This window comes from Nelusetta ayraudi, unplaced genomic scaffold (assembly GCF_046127955.1).
Source record: "Nelusetta ayraudi isolate G7.1 ecotype Tasmania unplaced genomic scaffold, CSIRO-AGI_Nayr_v1 ptg000026l, whole genome shotgun sequence".
Taxonomy (NCBI): domain Eukaryota; kingdom Metazoa; phylum Chordata; class Actinopteri; order Tetraodontiformes; family Monacanthidae; genus Nelusetta; species Nelusetta ayraudi.
In genome coordinates, this window is record NW_027466076.1 from 1,178,081 (window position 1) to 1,191,377 (window position 13,297).

The following is a 13,297-nucleotide window of genomic DNA, read 5'->3' on the forward strand; positions in this document are numbered from 1 at the left end:
GTTTTTTCTCTGTACTGTAAATCTTCTGTCTAAGAAGAAATCTGAGGCTGCTGTTCTGAGAATGAGCTACCAAAGCTTTTTCTGAATAAATCTATAAAGATCCATTTATGGAAAGCTGTGATGAAGGCAGTTTTGTCTTTAATTATATTCAACAATATAACATATTTTACCACTTTTGATTGATTTTTCTAACTTTAATACACTAAAGTTAAGGCTATATACCTAATTTCTAGTAAGTGGCCCAGCCCCTCTTATATTTTTTATGTATATGGCCCTCAGTGAAAAAAGTTTGTTCTGTCATACAGTATGGATGGTAATCAGAGATGTGTTAATTTAGTTAACTCTCTTTACGTGCCGTAAATGTGCTGATTGTGTGGCTGTAAAAAGATTCACTCTGAATATTATTTTAACTATTGAGTGGACACACACACACACACACATATATATATATATATATATATATATATATACATACATACATACATACATACATACATACATACATACATACATACTCTCGTACATAGTTGTATTAGGGTGGGTCTTTGTTTTGGTACATTATATTTATTTTTACAGTACTGTGTTCCATGTTGAGTGTATCAATAATACACATGTAATATTTTAAAGATCATGAAAATTAATTCTTAATTTTAGCACATAATTTGGTCATAAAATAAAAGAAACAACAGAAAATGTAAGGAGCCGTTTGGAAGCCAAAAGAGCGTGAGAGTCAGCTGAGTCAGTCTCTTGGCTGAACGGCATCGTGATCTTGCATGATCAGTGTTTACTCTTTTTTTGCTAATTTCCTCTACTTGCATTTGCTCCCCGTACATTTGCATACCATTGCATTTATTTCTATCTTCGTTATAATCATTAGTGTATGTCAATTGATTTCTTTTTTTCATATTTGACTAAAGAAAAACAGAGTTTCCTCTATAACGTTATAGAGCGTGTCGATGTATTCTACATCGTGTCCATCGGGGGGCGACCATTGATCATCTCCGCCGCTCACCTCTACTTGAGACGAAGAAGACGTTCGGAAGTCAACGATCCACGGCGGGAAAGAGTTTTCCCTCGACCGCTGGCTGTTCAAAGCTCTCAACAGCCAGCTGTTAAACGGGCCAATCGCGTCTTTGTCTCCATGGAGACCCAGACGTCTGCCGCGTTGCACGCGGTTCCTCCGTACGGACACGTTCTCGCCAGCGAACGTTGGAGAAACACGTCACTCAGTGACGGCTTGAAAGGTAGGTAGACGTCGCCCAACATCTCCCTGTGTCATCGATTAATACAGCTCGACTGGCCCAGTGGTGGAACGGCTGTCCGACATGTGACGTCAGGGAGCACCTTCGCCTGGTTCCTGCGCCAGGAAGACGACACTCGCTCGCGCCAATCGCCGTGTACAATAGTCCATGTTGAAGTTTGATTTGACGCTGACGGCAGATTGATAAATATTGTTTTTTCCAAACGTGTTAAGATGAGTTCTACTTCCGGGTTGTTGTTTTTTTTAGTTTATAATTCAAATGATGGGAGATTTTTCAAACTCCTGGTGCGCTGCTGTCTAAAAGAAACTCCTGCTTTGTTAATTGTGGGTTTTCTATTGACTGTTGTTGAACTTAAAGAGTTCTAATTTTCTTTTAATATATTTTTAAACTGATTTTTGAAGCTGTCTAATTTTGTGGTTGACAAATCAGTCTTATCAACGCTACAAACCAACGACAGACATTGTACAGAGACATAATATCCAAAGGACTTGGTTGTCAATTCTTATTTGTTACAATCAACAATAAATAAAATAAAATCGAAACAAATTAACAAATTGATTTTAACAACTTCAATTTACATTCTGTGTTTCGTGGCCCTCCGATCAACTGGCCACTTGTCCCTGCCTTCGCACTGTGACAGCTGGGAGAGGCTCCAGTAGACCCCCACAACTCTGAGTTCAGGAAGGAGCATGTATTGAAAATGGATGGATGGATGTTTCCAAGTCAAACTGAACTTTTCATTCATCTGTCTTCAGTCACAGTTTGTCCTGCACTCATTGGTTTCAGGTGGTAGAGTCTATCCCAAGTCACTTGTTCGTCACATGGCCAACACACACACACACCAAACACACCCACACACACAGATAATTTAGAGTTCTTCACCAGCCAGGTGTGTTCATCTTGGATTGTGTGCGGAGCTAGAGAACTTGAGAACCTGCAAACCCAAGAGCCACATGTTTCCTGAAGACAGCCTCTTTTGTTTTGTTCTTTTTTTTCTTCCTAACAAGCTTCACCCATGCTGTAGGTGGAGGTGTGAAGGTCCTGTTTGAAAACCAGCTCGGCGCTGCAGACTTTCTCCTGCCCAACAACAGCTGCATCCTCTACGTGTCCGAGTGCGATGTCATTGCAGGAAGCAGCTTCAGGAGGAAGTTGGCTCGCCACCGAAACGTGAGTTGACTGCAGAGGCCGTTGTTGTTTTCGCCGTTGTTTTCGCCGTTGTTTTTTTGTGTCCCTGCGCTGACGTGAGCCATGTCCATCCTGTGTTGCAGAGCAGCAGCCATCTCCAGGCGCTGGTGTTGGTGGAGAACACCAGGCTCAGTGAGCAGTACTTCACCACCGTGCAGAAGTTTGTGGTGTTTGACCTTGGCTTGACCCTGCTGCCCGTGGGTGGGCAGACGGAAGCCGCACAGCTCATCACTCAGATGGTGAGTAGCAGGGAGGAGATAAGAATGTTCAGTTTCACTCAGGGAGCATCCAGTGAATCTCACAAATTCTTATTCCCTCCACGACGGAACCAACTGTGGAGAATTCCTTATGTGGAAGAGTCTCAGGTTTGTTTCCTGTGCTTATGTGCAACATTTCTTGGTGTTCCATAAGGTTCTAAAATAAATTGTCAGAAGCTTTATCTGAAGCAACCACATTAGCTGGTCCGGGGTCCAGTAAAGTTTAATTTACTCCATGAAATCTGAAAGCGTGCTGCATGTTACGGCTGCTCTTGTCCACCACAGGTCCACTGTGAGAGCAGGGAGAACCCGTTCAGCAGGAGGACTTCCTGCCAGCTGCTGGACCCACTGGTCCTGGCCATGGTGCAGCAGGTACCGGGGGTCGGCAAGGTCAAGGCCCTGGCGCTGCTGCAGCATTTCTCCAGTGTGCAGCTGCTGTGCAGCGCCACCCTCGGTCAGCTGGAGCCCGTCGTGGGCCAGTCTGCGGCGCAGCAGATCCACAACTTCTTTTACCAGCACACTGCAGGAACCTGAAGCCACCGACAGGGGTCCCCCCATTCCTAAGGGAACACTGGCTGCGCTACAACCAAGACTGACAATGTTGTTCGAAGGCTAATATTTGTTTTTCGGGCGACCACAGATGGTTCAATGTGACTCGCCAGAGCCGACCAGCCGATCAGCACAGTGGCAAAACTTTCAAATGGACCTGGTGACACGGACCGTGGGTTTTAATGTTTCGAGCATCGTTTTGGGCTTCTGTTCTGCCATGTGTGTTTGAAGTCGGTGTTAAATATTAAAAACCCTAAATATGAGATTAATTTGCGCAGTTGTCTCATTCATGAAATAATGATATTAATAAATAAGCCTAATAGTGTGTCCTGGGTTTGACTGCGAGGTGACGCGTGAGTGTTTAATGTTTACAACAAGCTCCTCATAATAAGAGTTGTATGAAATCTTTAAGCAGAAAAGAAACTATTATATTCATTTAAGCGCGGGATTTCAGAAAGGGACTGGCCGTCCCTCTAATAGTCGGAGAGCTGCCTGACCGCTCGAACCAACTTCGGTCAAACCGGACGCGCGCGAGTCGATCGAGTGGATCCACGCGCGCGTCCGTGAAAGCATCTCGGAGAGTCCCAGGGTATTTAACATTCTACCCCGGACAGCCGCAGGTTGTTGCGCAAGCGCGGCCCTTTCAGTATGCATGAGAGCGGAGTGAGGAGAGGACGGGAGCACTGGGAGCACTGGGACTGACTGGGAGGAGGACACCGAGGACCGGAGCGGAGCGGACCCGGCCAGGCGGACATGGATGGCCCGAACGGCAGCGCGGCGGACGGCAGGAAGAAGAAGAAGAAGGAGAAGGAGGAGAGCTCAGTCCCGGAGCGGGTGACGCTGAAGAAGGAGATCGGGCTGCTGAGCGCCTGCACCATCATCATAGGTGAGCTGCAGCTTCCTGACACCGCCGCTGCAACTTTGTGTCGCTTCAGTCGGCAGCAGCCAACCGACGAAAAGGCACTGAAATAGAAAATACCAGAAGAAGAAAAGGAGATGGGAAGATCTTTTTTTTTTTTTTTTTTTTTAATCATGTTTGTTATTGTTTATTTGAAATTCTACCACCACCACCAACCTACCCCCAATGGAGGACCAACCAAGAGGACTCCATGTTTGTTTGCATGTCAGTCCTCGTCAATGTGAGTTGCAGTGCCGACGTGGCTGGAGTTGGCTGGGTCCAGCAGGAGGCTGCTGGTCAGGCAGAAGAGCTGTGACTGCTGGAGCAGAATGAGCAGCGGGAGTCTATGCACTCAGTAAATAAGAGCGACAGCCACCCAATTATGTCACTCCCCTCTGCAAGGTGAACAGCACAGCACCGGGGGAAGAGATGGAGAGGAGTCTGGGGTGGATGTCTGCTCAATGACCCCCAAAACCCAAAACAGTTCCCAAGGCTCAGTACTTCAAGGCCACAGAAGCACAACCGGAACCAGATCAAATAGTTTTGGGCTCCAACAGTATAATTTCTGTTCACACAGGAGGTTCCATAAGCAGAGTCATGATCCTGATATGTCAATTTTTATTTTATCAAATACTTATGTCACTTTGTGAAAGAGTCCATACAAAATATTAGAGGGTGGGGAGGATGCAGTGTTAGCGTGGATGTTGCAGTGTAAACAGTGTCGGTGTAGATGCTGCAGTGTAAATAGTGTCAGCATAGATGATGCAGTGTAAACTGAGTTGAGCGTGGATGTTGCAGTGTAAACAGTGTCAGCATGGATGTTGCAGGGTAAACTGTGTCAGTATGGATGTTGCAGTAAACAGTGTCAGCGTGGATGTTGCAGTGTAAACTGCCAGTGTGGATGTTGCAAGGTAAACTGTGTCAGTGTGGATGTTGCACTGTAAGTTGTGTCAGCATGGATGTTGCATTAAACAGTGTCAGTGTGGATGTTGCAGGGTAAACTGTGTCACTGTGGATGTTGCAGGGTAAAGTGTGTCAGCGTGGATGTTGCAGTAAACAGTGTCAGCGTGAAAAGTGTGTCAGCGTGGATGTTGTATTGTGAATAGTGGCCGCGTGGATGTTGCAGTGTTAAGTTTGTCAGTGTGGATGTTGCAGTGTAAACAGTGACAGCACGGATGTTGCATTAAACGTATGTTGCACACATCCACCAAAGGTGGATGTTGCACGTTCTGATCACATTTCCTCGTTATAAGAAGAACAAAGACCTGGATGGTCTGAAGGCATTTTTCTACTGCTGCACTACTACTGGCTATGTCCATGTGCTCTGTACCTGTTCTTTTCCAGACTGACTTACGGTAAATTATTTTCCGTATTTGGAAATTTGGTGCAGATCGCGATATAACTTCACTCTGCTCTAAAAACGTGCTGCTTCTGTATCACTGCGTCGCAAGCTGACTCGCCACGGTTCAAAACCAGTCAGGTCTGAGTCAGACGCCATCAGATGTGATGCTCTGGGAAGCTGCCGGAAGGCAGGAGGTGAGTCGGTCACTCCCCCACCTCAGCAGCCGCGGTGCTGGATAATTTATGTGCTCTTACGTAACGGCCGTCTGTGCCACTTGGCTGCCTCCTGCCGCGCTACTGCTAGCGCAGCCGTGTGAATGCGGCGCCTCGACTGGGACCCTGAGGCGGTGGGCGGCAGCGGCCGTCCCGGGATGGAGTGATGGTCGGCAGCTCCTCCCCTCACCCACTCTGTCACGGTAGCCGCTTTTGTGTGGCCTGGTGGCCCCGTCTTTCGACTCCCACTGACTTCCTGTGCAGAATTGTAGAATTCTGTGCGCGGACACATGCACCCCGACACGTGAGGCCCTCTGGGACAACATGTGGGGCTTTGGAGGAGGTGGAGGAGCAAAGACTGACTAAAGCCATCGTACGTCCGCAGTGACTTTGAGAAACTCTTGTCGCGGCCATACAGTGAAAACACTTTCAGCACCACAGCTGTGATCAGTGTTCATGTGACTGGCCTTCGTCTCGGGGTTCCTGAGGGGGTTGCGGTTTTGGATGGGAGTTCTGCTGCTGGATCTCCTGCATCTGTGTCTCTATAGAATAAAGCACATACATTACATTTCAGAACTTTTCTTTTTTCTTTTCTTTTCTTTTCTTTTTTTAAAAAAGGTGTTGGAGTGGAAACTTTTTCCAACCATCATCAGAATCAGAATCATATTTTATTGTTTTCACAGTCAGGGTTCAACTAGTAACACTTGCATCTAAAAACTGACAGCACAAAATTGAGAGAGTCATAGCAAGCAGAAACATAAATACAACAGACAGTGCTGTGTGAGGAGGCCAATTATTTTTGAACAGGGGAATTTTAGGGGCTTGTTTCTATTGTTAGTAATGTCGAATAGCAGAGATGCTCAGTAAAGAAGAATGGATTCAATGATTTGATACAATGGTACAGAATGAGCAGAAGGTGGGATTGGACAGATCAGGGAATGGGGGTGTGGAACATAGCGTCTCTGTTGGTGCCGGCGCTGGTGGATGTGAGTGGTGTGTTGGTTGGTTGGTTGGTTGAAGGTAAGCTTGTTGTGGATGGTGATGCGGTATTGTCGATTTTGATCTTTGCAAAGATTTTAAACACTGAAGCCTCAGCTTCTTGTACTCCCCTGCTGTCCTCAGGAAACATCATCGGCTCCGGGATCTTCATCTCTCCGAAGGGGGTCCTAGAGCACTCGGGCTCGGTGGGCCTGGCGCTGGTGATCTGGGTCCTGGGGGGCTGCATCGCCGCTCTGGGCTCCCTCTGCTATGCCGAGCTGGGTGTCACCATCCCTAAGTCTGGGGGAGACTACTCCTACGTCACTGAGATATTTGGTGGCCTGACTGGGTGAGTGTCACGACCTCATCAAGGTTGTGCTGAAGTTTAGTACAGAGAATATATGCAACTTTAAAGTTCATTCATTCGCCGGCTCCACTTCTCATAAAGTGTGGACTGAGGCTAAAGTTCAGCAAATCGTCCTACTTTGACATCACAAAGGGGCACTGGTACATCTCCCAGGTCTGCTGACTGTACACAAAGCAGCAGTTTTAGCAGGAGACTGTAAACAGCGGGCTAAATGTGCTGCAGCTGCTGCTGCTGCTGCCTGGAGATGTAGAGAAGTCAGCAGATTATCACGGTGAAGGCAGTGTGGGCTGATAGACATGTCTTGACCTGTAATAACCCCAGCCTGCCCCTCAGGTTCCTCCTGCTGTGGAGCGCCGTCCTCATCATGTATCCGACCACGCTGGCTGTCATCGCGCTCACCTTCTCCAGCTACGTCCTGCAGCCCGTCTTCCCCAACTGCCTTCCTCCGTACATGGCCACCAGGATGCTCTCCGCCACCTGCCTGTGTAAGTCTGAACTGACATACAATAAAACTGCAGCCTCTCAGACTCTCCAGCAGCATTCTAGAGGAGAAAGAGGAGGAGCTTCTACATGTCAACGGTCTCGAGTGCTTGTGCTGGTAGAGAAGCCAGCTCTTTTTTTCTTTCTTTTTTAAATGGCTGTAGTAAATAATGCAGAGCATCCTTTCAGAAGGCAGAGGAGGAGGAGCAGGAGGTGGTAGACAAGGGGGAGGATGAGAGGAAGTAGAAGCAGGAGGTGGAGGAGAAGGTGGAGGAGGGGTCAGTAACAGAAGCAGGATGGGAGGGGGAAGTGAGAGGAGGAGGAGGAGGAGCTGTAGTAGTTCTAGAAAAAGGGAGAGGATGAGGTGGAGGAGGGGGGCAATAGCAGGAGAAGGGGAGGATTAGGAATAGGGGGAGAGAGGGGAGTAGTAAGTGGAGCAGTATGAGGAGGTGGAGGAGGAGCTGTCGTAGTTCTAAATAAAGGTAGAAACAGAGGAGGGGGCAGTAGGAGGAGCAGAAAGAGGAGGAGAAGGGGGAGGTTATGGAGGAGGGGAAAGGAAGAGGAGCAGGAGGTGGGAGAAGGAGAAGTAGGAGGAGGATGGAGGGGAGGGTGGAGGTGGATGAAGAGCAGTTTTGAGGATGTCGACCAGTGTGGAGTCAGAAGTGAACTCAGAGGCTCCTCCCTGCAGCAGCTTCTGCTCACATGTTCACCTCCTCGTTGGTGAACGCCAAGAGCTGCCTTACGAAATCTGGTTGCTGTCATCGCTGTTATTGCTGTAGTTGTTGCTGTCGTCATTGTCGGTGCTACCGTTTGACACCGACTCCACTCCTCCTCTCAGTGCTCCTCACTTGGGTGAACTGCTCCAGCGTCCGCATGGCCACCAGGATCCAGGACGTCTTCACCGTGGGGAAGCTGATGGCCCTGGGCCTCATCATCGTGGTCGGCCTGGTCCAGATCTGCAATGGTACCATCCCGGACCAGTCCAGCGGGGTGGGGGCGCTCTCACATGTAGGGTTTCAACCCACCCGCTGACGCCATGTGACCTGTCCCGCCAGGTAACTACGAGGCTCTGAGCCCTCAGGTGGCCTTCTCTGTGGAGCGGACGCCGTCGGTGGGCCAGATCGCCCTGGCCTTCCTGCAGGCCTCCTTCGCCTTCAGTGGCTGGAACTTCCTCAACTACGTCACAGAGGAGGTGGTGGAGCCCAGAAGGTGAGCGTCCTGTGACCTTTTCCAACGCTTGCTGTCAATCTGTGTCATCCAGGTTTACATCTAAATAAAATCATGGATCCGACCGAGACATTGAGGCAGCTGATTTATTTTGTAAGTTAAAAATGGAAAGCGATAAGGGGTAGGAAACAAAACCAGGTCAAAAGATTTTTTTTTTCCGAGTTCCCTCTCAATCCAAACAAAACCCTTTTTTTTGCCTCAGAATGCTATTCTCCCTTCAGTCACAGAAGGGTCGAGCCTTCAAAATAAAAGTCTTCTGTTGCCATTTTAAGTCTAATAAAACAATGAGATAGTACTTAATCAACTTAAATATTTATTTAATATTATATTTATAATAATAAATCTTTACACCTGTAGGCACTTGCAGGACCTTAAAGGGTTAGTCTGACAATTTGTTTTTTGCGTCTTTGTATTCGAGGCGGCCGTATTCCAGCGTCTCTTGTCCATTCTTTACTTTTCCTGCTGTGACATCACAAGGGATTTCATTATTTTATTTTTTCTGTCATCAGTTTCAAACGACGCCTTTAAGGTTTGCGCTCACATACATTTTTCAGTTTCCTCCCTTGGTTCAGTATCTTCTGAATTCAAGATAATTGACACGCAACCAGGTGAAGAACATGTGGAGGCAGAAGAAGCTCTGCAGTGTTTCTTCTTCTAACTGTGTGTGTGTGTGTGTGTGTGTGTGTGTGTGTGTGTGTGTGTGTGTGTGTGTGTGTGTGTGTGTGTGTGTGCATGCTGCATGGCCTGTGTGGTCACCTGCCCGCTCGCTCGCTGCATGGCGCGGCTGCAGGAATCTACCTCGTGCCATCTACATCTCCATCCCGCTGGTCACCTTCGTGTACACGCTCACCAACATCGCCTACTTCTCCTCCATGTCGCCCGAGGAGCTGCTCTCGTCCAACGCCGTGGCCGTCGTGAGTAGCAGCGCAGCGGTCGGCATCTGTCCTGCTCCTCAATGGTGTGGCGGCTCTGAGAGTTCCTCAGAGTTCCTCAGGACTGAGAAAAATGTGTAGAGTTTGGCTTTCGAACCAACTGCTCTTCTCATTCTCTTCCTTCTCCCTCTCTTCTTCCTGCTCCTCGTCTTCTACCTCCTCACTTCCTTATTCTCCTTCTCATCCTCTGACTTTCTCCTCCTATTTTCTTCTTCTTCCAACTTCTCTACCACCTTCTCCTTATACTCCTCATTGTCTTCTTCTTCATTCTTGTCCTCCTCCCATCCTCTTCCTGCTTCTCCTTCTTTTCCTCTTCCTGTTTCTCCTCCTTTCCATCATCATCACCCCCCTCCACCTCCTTGTCCTACTTTTCCTTCTCCTCCTGCTTCTGTTTCTCCTTCTCCTCCTCCTTCTTCTCGTCCTCCTCAGACATTCGGTGAAAAGCTCTTGGGAATGTTCTCCGTCATCATGCCCATCTCCGTGGCTCTGTCCACCTTTGGGGGGATCAACGGCTACCTGTTCACCTCCTCCAGGTGAGAAGCTGCGCCCACTCTAGCGTGCTACCAGGGGGTACCTCGCCTTGTTTTGTGACCATGCTTTTTGTTCCTGCAGGTTGTGTTTCTCTGGAGCCAGGGAGGGTCACCTGCCCAGCCTACTGGCCATGATCCATTACAAGAACTGCACCCCCATCCCTGCCCTGCTGGTCTGCGTGAGTATTGCACCGCCTGCGTTTCTGATTCTGTGTGTTTGAAACAAGTTGACATAGGAGACAAACAGTTTGGTTGCAGGTTTTAAATCTCAGGCTTTGCATCTCTTCCCTTGTGTGGAACACAACAACACAACAACACATGACATCACAGCCCAGCTGTTTGACTGTTAACTGGCTGTGACTAAATCAGAAGGTTTTTGGCGACCTGCACTTTGTTCTGCCCCTCGGCAGTGCAGTAGTGGGTGGAGACCAAAGTGACGATTTTACTTTGTGATTGTCAGTCATGTCTTCAAACATCACAAAGTGACAGACAAGGGAGAAAGTGGGAAAAGGGAGACCTCTGCTGGGAAGTACTCAGAGTCTCTCTGGGGAACTGAAGGCCCTTCTCACCATGCTGTCGTCCCCCAGTCACTGATCCATCGCCATGTCCTGCCTTGTTTTGAGTCCAATGGGAAGATTACTTTGCAGATATAATTGGTTACAAGTACATTACCCTATTGAAAATGTAATAGTTGTGTAGCTGTGTGAATTACTTCATCAAAGTAATATAAGTAATTAAATTTCATTAAACTTTGATTGCTTTTCAAAATTTTGAGTAAGTGTTCTCAACTGTTTAGACGTGATGGTGTTAACTTTTCCGCAGTACTCAAAACAAAGACAATTCAACTGGCAGGCAAGTTGTAGATGGGCACTGCAATTCCCAGGGTTAATTGACAGGAGAACCAGAAGCATCAGAATATTTTCAAACTTTGGTCTGTCAAGGGAAAATAGGACGGGCAAACGAGAAAACCATGCAAAGCAACAAAATAAAACGAGTAAACATAGAGCCCAGCCTTTTTTGTAAAAAAAAAAAAAATTGGTCAGATGTAATTAAAATTGTAATCATGAATAATTCCACAATCAATTGATTTACAAATGTTTTTCCAATTCTAAAAGAGTATGTAATAATGTTGCAAGTAACATACTTGCCTGACACTGTTTTATGTCTCCGCAGTGCGCTGCCACTATCGTCATACTCTGCATCGGGGAAACACACAACCTCATCAACTACGTCTCCTTCATCAACTACCTGTCATACGGCGTCACCATCGCCGGGCTGCTGTACCACCGCTGGACCAAGCCCGGCTTGTACCGACCCATCAAGGTAGCACTTGTTGTCACTCGTTGTCACTTTTGCTACTCGCTGCAATGTTTCCCCCTCACATTCCCCACCTGTCCTCCAGGTGAACCTGCTGGTGCCCGTGTGCTACTTGATGTTCTGGGCTCTGCTGCTGGGCTTCAGTCTCTACTCGGAGCCCGTTGTCTGTGGCGTGGGCCTGGTCATCATGCTCACCGGCGTCCCCGTCTACTTCCTGGGCGTCCACTGGAAGGAAAAACCAAAGTGCATCTACCGCTTCATTGGTGGGTGGCCGCATATGTGGGTGGGAGGGCGCAGGGGTCTCGGCTGACTCTGTTTGTTGTGTTTCCTGCAGAGAGAGCGACGCTGCTGGGCCAGAGTCTCTGCTTCGTGGTCTTCCCTCAGCTGGACCCCGTGGAGGCCGTCGCTCCATCAGAATGGACAGAGCCGTCCTCCGGCCGGAGCAGTCTGTGCGCCAACTCTTAAGACCATTTCGCCCCCGACGTGCACGCCGACTGTTCCTTTTTTTTTTACTCTGAGAATCTAGACACTTCCTCCCAGGGGCGCGGGAGCTTCCTGTCTGGTCATCGGAGACTCAGCCGGCGGAGCTGAGTGCGAAAATGCCTGTTGTGCTGTGCAAGCCTTGTGCACTTTTTACTTCTCTCCTTCTTTATCTAATCAGTAGAGCAGCACAACAGTCAAATGACCACAAAGTCACTGTGAACAGTTGCTCCTCTTCCGGCTTATTTCCTGTGTGCAACAACGCACTGCTTATTTTATCTTGAATGTTGCTGGGGTTTTTTGGCTCTTTTTTTTTTTAAAGAAGGGCGTGGGGTTATTTTTTTTTTTACACAAGATCATAAATGATCAGAACGCCATCAGTCAGAGCCGACTGCAACCCAAACACACAAGACTGCACTTAGGGTTTTAATTGTCACTTACGAATGTGCTAACCGATTCTAAACTAGCATGCTAAACAGTAGAGTAATTGTCTTCGCCAGTGAATGCGTTAGGGAGCCGAAGCTAGCATTTAGCACTCGCTGTTGCTAAGTCAGACTGACGCAGAGGCAGTTTGATCTCGCTCATCCGTCTTGCCGAGATCCAACCAGGAGTTTTTTTTTTTTTTAGGTTACTCCCAGTGTTCTGTAACCAATCAGTGTCCCTTTGTCAACTCGCGACAAAACTTGGAAGCTGCTTCTAACTTCTATTAAGTGAATGCAGAAGTAAAGGTGGAGAGCACCTTTAGGTGGCAGCGGTGAGCTCATCCTCGTGGACGCTGCAATCGGCACTGTTTCCTCAGCGGGAGAAGAGGAAAAAAAACAAGAAGCTTTTCTCCACCACCAACTGGTTTTTGGCAAGCTGCAATTAAGGTACACCCACCGTCTTGGCTCACCATCACAGCCAATGGAGTGCAGCTACTGTGGCCCTTATAATTGACATGAAGGGACCCAGTCCCCCAGTGTCCATGAGCCAACACGCATACCGAAAAAGCTTTTGGCACCGGGGTTACTTCCGGCCATGCGGCCAGTTGAGCATTTAGCATAAGCGTCCCTTCCCACCTTGCCTCTGCAACACACGTGATCAGCCAATCAGAGCGAGCGGAGGCACTGCAGCACTTATAACATTGTGACATTACAATGGGAATAAGCTCTTTTCTGGCAGTTTTGTTGGCCTATGTAATGTTTTTAGCCCAGGAACTAAAAACATACAATAGAAAGATTTATTATGAACTGTGTTTCAGGTTAAAAGGTCATCCTGTCAGCCATTTTTCTTTTGTATTGC

At 47.9% G+C, this 13,297-nt stretch overlaps 2 protein-coding genes across 2 annotated transcripts; both read left to right on the forward strand.

The window, feature by feature from the left end:
* The first annotated feature begins 1,013 nt into the window (after nucleotides 1-1,013).
* Nucleotides 1,014-3,479, forward strand: faap24 (FA core complex associated protein 24). The gene is made up of 4 exons (XM_076028768.1): nucleotides 1,014-1,244; nucleotides 2,287-2,429; nucleotides 2,531-2,686; nucleotides 2,990-3,479. Exons 1-4 carry the CDS (start codon nucleotides 1,142-1,144, stop codon nucleotides 3,236-3,238), a joined length of 651 nt encoding a protein of 216 aa, XP_075884883.1. The 5' UTR covers nucleotides 1,014-1,141; the 3' UTR covers nucleotides 3,239-3,479.
* Nucleotides 3,480-3,855: 376 nt separating this feature from the next.
* On the forward strand, nucleotides 3,856-12,363 carry slc7a10b (solute carrier family 7 member 10b). Its single transcript, XM_076028760.1, has 11 exons — nucleotides 3,856-4,139; nucleotides 6,828-7,032; nucleotides 7,384-7,535; nucleotides 8,369-8,494; nucleotides 8,586-8,739; nucleotides 9,548-9,671; nucleotides 10,119-10,222; nucleotides 10,302-10,398; nucleotides 11,393-11,542; nucleotides 11,622-11,799; nucleotides 11,871-12,363. The coding sequence occupies exons 1-11, from the start codon at nucleotides 4,007-4,009 to the stop codon at nucleotides 11,999-12,001; spliced, it is 1,554 nt and encodes a 517-aa protein (XP_075884875.1). The 5' UTR covers nucleotides 3,856-4,006; the 3' UTR covers nucleotides 12,002-12,363.
* Nucleotides 12,364-13,297: the final 934 nt, after the last annotated feature.